At 37.3% G+C, this 4,840-nt stretch overlaps 2 protein-coding genes across 2 annotated transcripts; one reads left to right on the forward strand and one right to left on the reverse strand.

Annotated features, from left to right (window-relative positions):
- Nucleotides 1-347: 347 nt before the first annotated feature.
- PPL1 (PsbP-like protein 1) lies at nt 348-2,602 on the reverse strand. Its single transcript, XM_079053468.1, has 7 exons — nt 2,492-2,602; nt 1,590-1,723; nt 1,393-1,476; nt 1,184-1,266; nt 883-1,077; nt 699-795; nt 348-624 (listed from the first exon to the last, which is right to left on the reverse strand). Exons 2-7 carry the CDS (start codon nt 1,705-1,707, stop codon nt 521-523), a joined length of 681 nt encoding a protein of 226 aa, XP_078909594.1. The 5' UTR covers nt 1,708-1,723; nt 2,492-2,602; the 3' UTR covers nt 348-520.
- A 223-nt stretch (nt 2,603-2,825) lies between these two features.
- PNM1 (Pentatricopeptide repeat (PPR) superfamily protein) lies at nt 2,826-4,606 on the forward strand. Its single transcript, XM_079051749.1, has one exon. The coding sequence runs from the start codon at nt 2,862-2,864 to the stop codon at nt 4,437-4,439; it is 1,578 nt and encodes a 525-aa protein (XP_078907875.1). The 5' UTR covers nt 2,826-2,861; the 3' UTR covers nt 4,440-4,606.
- Nucleotides 4,607-4,840: the final 234 nt, after the last annotated feature.

Genomic DNA, 4,840 nt, shown 5'->3' on the forward strand with positions numbered 1-4,840 from the left:
GGCTGATTTAGGGGGTCCAGGGTGGCACCGGCAACCCCTGACTTTTACGCCCGCAGTGGAAAAATTTTCAAAAAATTTATTTTTTCTACTATCGTGCAACCCCTGACTTTCCCGTGCAACCCCTACTGTGAAATCTTGCGTCCACCCATGGCAGTAACCGACTCGACTCAACTCGATTACACCCTAGTTGGCGGTACATAGAGGAACCAAATCCAAAAGCCCTTTTATTGTAAGACGATATACAAGCTGCAAATGGGTAACAGTTAACTGTTTTACCAAACACAACTTTTTTTCATATAAAAGTTGGTTAACTAATAACAAAAGCAACGAAAATTCGAGACAAATCGTAAATAATAACTTTTCCTTCACATTAACGGACTATAAATATAAACATCACATCTTGGAAATTTAATGAAAATGCAATCACTCAAGAATCAAGACACAAAATGCTCAACTATATATATGGAATTGGGCTAGCCTGTAGTGTTAGCTAGGAAGTTGAAAACAATGAGTGAATCTTTTAGACATTAAAGATTTTGAAGGAATCAACAACGGTGTTTAATTTGTCTTTCATCTTTCCCCATCTTCTCTCGTTTGCCCCCGTTGTCAAAGTGTAAAACTTCCCTGCCAAAAAAAAAACAGACTGTGATTGTGACTGTGACTGAAGGGGAGAAAATTTGTAAAGTATTTATATATACCGTTTGCGATGACGATAGTACTGAGAGCATGGCGAGTGAAGTTTGGGGCTTGAGCCACAAATTCAAAAGTGTAATAAGCTTTCCCATCCACGTCATGCTGCGAAATGAAAATGAATTTGGTGATAAATTTAAGAAACCATTAAATTAATAATGGAGAAATGTGAGATAAAATTACGGATATAACCTCGGCTGCAGTAAGTAGCTTGGTCTTCTGTGATGGGGGAGCAAGAACCTTCTTAATTAAAGCTGCAGCAACCTCTTGTGGGGAACCAAGGTCTCTTATGTCCTCTTTGTTTGTAGGGAACACAGTAACACTTACATTTTCTAGAGGTTCAATAACATCTTTAAAAACCTTGTCTTGCCCTTCAATAACAACTTCCTGCTTCAATGAAAAAAGGAAATTGAGGAGCATTTAATACATTTGATTAATGTTTTTCATCAAACAGATTTATAGAAACGAGGAAGTAAAAGAAAAAGAATCAAGCCTGCCATCCAAAGGGATAGATAAATGAGTATCCATCAGTCTTATCAGTGACAGGTAAAAATCCCTTTGCATTTTCTGCAGCAACTGAGAGCCATATCAAAAGTTTACTCTTAGAAACCCATAAATTAATTAATCATTCAGACAAACAAATATCTATCAGCTTTAGGTGAAATAAATCATAATCATTAATCAGCAGGGAAGAATACGTACATGCTGTTGATTTCTGGTATGACAAAAGAAACCAAGGAGCTATTGTTACCCCAGTGGCAAGTAGTTGGCGCCTCCCGGTTTTATCTGTAAAAAAATAATAATAAAATAAATAAATAACCCGGTTAAAATATCTCTCTCTTATTCCTTCAGCAACCCCTAAGTTGAGCTGGCCCACAATATTCATTACAGATGTGTACCTTGGAGAGTGGTTGAAGAGGACGATATTTGCTCTGCTCTAACAACAAAAGGAACACCTCTTTGGAAGCGACTGTTGGAACTCAGATGAATACATGGTAACTGTTGCAAAGACAACATTGTCTTTGGTTTTGCTCTGCACATTGCACAACAAACCAATATCCAAGATTTGGGTTTTTCAAATGTAAAATAAATACGATAACATGTGCATTATCAAGGTACTTTCATTCAGGACTTTCATCGAACACCAGGTGGGCACTGGGAACTTCCTCATAACAAAACGGAAAAGATACGTAATAGACAGCTTCATGACGCTATGTTTATAGAAGCTCAACTTAGTAACACCATTTTAGAATATAATGAAATTAACGTAGAGTTACTTGATTTACTTCTCACTGATTTACTTCTCACTGATACATATACACATACATAAATTGGAGTTTCTTTTGCAATGTATTGCTCTACTTGATTTACTTGATTTACTTGATTTACTTGATTTACTTCTCACCATTTTAGAATATAACACCATTTTAGAATATAATGAAATTAACGTAGAGTTACTTGATTTACTTCTCACTGATACATATACACATACATAAATTGGAGTTTCTTTTGCAATGTATTGCTCTCTCTGTTCTCGAATAACAAATTTACATAATTCTTCAATTTTAAACATGATGAGGAGATGATCTAATATCACTCACTCAACCAAAACAAATATGCAATTTTGTTCGCTAATGCATTTCCCCAAAATCAGATAATCCACTATTTTACTTAACAAATTGGGAATGAAATTAACTAATTTGGAACAACCTATTGAATGGATAAAAATTAAAACATAAGAACACATTCATACATGAAATGAGTAAAGAAGAATTACAAAGAAAAAATTCATAATGTGTACCTTTTATGATTTTTTGGCCTAAAAACCCAAGAACTATGGACAAAAGATGAAGTCTCTTGATTTTATGGCAACCACATCATCCTACATATATCGTATATCTCATTCTATCCACTTCCTTATATGCCTCTCATATTATTTAGACGCAAAAAGACTCTTATACCCTCTAAAATTATGGAAAAATAACAAGTCAAAAAGTCGGGTACTTGGGTAGTGTCGTCTTTGTACATAACAGCATACACAACCCGGATTTAACTTTCGGGTCGGATGAAATAATCCGGGTCAAGTCGTTTTAGGTTTCGAAGAACGATCTTAAAATCTTGAATTACACAAAGCTCTCCGCTTTTTTCCTTTCTCCTGCTCTGAAACAGCGATGCCTAGACCGTCTCCGCCGTTAATGGCGGCTCATCTTCGGATCCTACTCCGCCGTCGGTACTTCTCTTCATCACTTCCACCGCCGCCGCCGACGCCACCACTGCGATCAATCCACCATTTTCTCCACCCCCATAAACCCTCACTCTCTAAACCCTACTCTCTTTTTACACCATTTCCCCCGTTCTCTAAATTCTTCTCTTCCCAAACCCAAATCGAAACCCCACCTGAAGATTCACAAGACATTGCACAATCTCTCTCGTATGAGCTCCTCAAAGACCCAAATGAGCAATCTCTCCCTCTCCCTCATCGCCTTGACCTAAGCTTCTCTCATATCACTCTCACCTCTAATATTATTCTCACTGCACTCAATCTCTCCCCGGAATCGGGACGCACAGCACTCGATTTCCATAAATGGGTATCCACAAGAACTGACTTTAAGCTAACTGACGAAACTTTGGCTTATTTCATCGATTACTTTGGTCGGCGTAAGGATTTCAAGGCAACCCACGAACTTCTTGTAGCCAGCAAAGGTATTTCGGGTGTTAAGACATTTGAATCATCCATAGATCGTTTGGTTAGAGCTGGTCGACCGACGCAGGCGGTTGCATTTTTTGATAAGATGGAGAGTGATTACGCCTTCGTGAGGAATATGGATTCGCTGAAATTCATCGTGTCTAAGTTATGTGAACATGGGTTTGCTAGTTACGCTGAGAAAATGGTTACAAATGTCGCTAATGAGTTTTTCCCAGATGAATTCATCTGTGATACTTTGATTAAAGGTTGGTGTGTTGATGGGAAGCTTGATGAAGCTCGGAGGTTATCACAAGAGATGTATAGAGGAGGGTTTGAAATCGGTCCAGTGTCATATAACGCCATTCTTGATTGTGTGTGTAAGCTTTGTAGGAAGAAAGATCCCTTTCGGTTACAATTCGAAGCAGAAAAAGTATTGATCGATATGGATGTGGCTGGTGTTCCAAGAAACGTGGAAACTTTCAACATCTTGATTAATAATCTTTGCAAAATTCGTAAGACTGAAGAAGCAATGAATTTGTTTGATCGAATGGGTGAATGGGGGTGTCATCCAAATGAGAAAACATTTCTTGTTCTAATCAAGAGTTTGTATCAAGCTGCAAGAACAGGAGAGGGTGATGAGATGATGGATAAGATGAAATCTGCTGGATTTGGTGACGCACTCAATAAGAAAGCTTACTATGAGTTTCTCAAGATTCTGTGTGGAATTGAGAGGATTGACCATGCGTTGACTGTTTTTGCAAAGATGAAGAAAGATGGTTGTGAACCTGGGATCAAGACTTATGATCTATTGATGGGGAAGCTTTGTGCTCATGGGCGTGTTGAAAAGGCGAATGTTCTTTTTAAAGAAGCTGAAAGAAAGGGTGTAGGAGTTGTAGTGAAAGCTTATAAATTGGATCCAAGGTTTATGAAGAAACCAAAAATGGTGAAGGAGAAGAAGCGGGAGACATTACCAGAAAAGATGGCTAGGAAGAGGAGACGGCTTAAGCAGATCAGGTTGAGTTTTGTGAAGAAGCCAAAGAAAGCTCAAAGGCGAGCTTATTGAGGGATTTTGAAGGTGTGATACGAAATATAAATCGGTACAATGATCTTATCATTGAATTTTATTATGTTTCCCTTGTTGTTTTTCATTTTGTTATTTGGCAAACATTAGAACACTGAACACCTAGTTTTTTTTTATCAAAAATAAACCCAAGATAGTGTTTTCCTGTTGCTCTAGACGTTTTTTTTTTTTCGAAAAAGTGCTCTAGAAATTGTTTTTATCCATTGGTCTTGTATTCATACAATTGATGCTTCTGAGTCATTGTATAGGCTGATGATAAAACTGCTTGACGAAAGATTACTTTAAATGATCAGGGGCAAAATAATCAGATACAAAGAAACATGTAAAATATGATTCTATATTTGGTTTTAATCAATTGATTATCTGATTATTTCAAGTTGCAA

Source organism: Lactuca virosa, chromosome 5 (genome assembly GCF_052849685.1).
Source record: "Lactuca virosa cultivar CGN04683 chromosome 5, Lactuca_virosa_CGN04683_v6, whole genome shotgun sequence".
Classification (NCBI taxonomy): domain Eukaryota; kingdom Viridiplantae; phylum Streptophyta; class Magnoliopsida; order Asterales; family Asteraceae; genus Lactuca; species Lactuca virosa.

Bases quoted from the DNA above. Each gene is read 5' to 3' on its own strand.
- PNM1 (XM_079051749.1), top strand. From the start codon at position 2,862: ATGCCTAGACCGTCTCCGCCGTTAATGGCGGCTCATCTTCGGATCCTA.
- PPL1 (XM_079053468.1), bottom strand. From the start codon at position 1,707: ATGTTGTCTTTGCAACAGTTACCATGTATTCATCTGAGTTCCAACAGT. The intron at 1,078-1,183 runs GCTTGATTCTTT...TCATTGAAGCAG, and splicing joins TCTATCCCTTTGGATGGCAG to GAAGTTGTTATTGAAGGGCA. The intron at 625-698 runs GTATATATAAAT...TTTTTTTGGCAG, and splicing joins TACTATCGTCATCGCAAACG to GGAAGTTTTACACTTTGACA.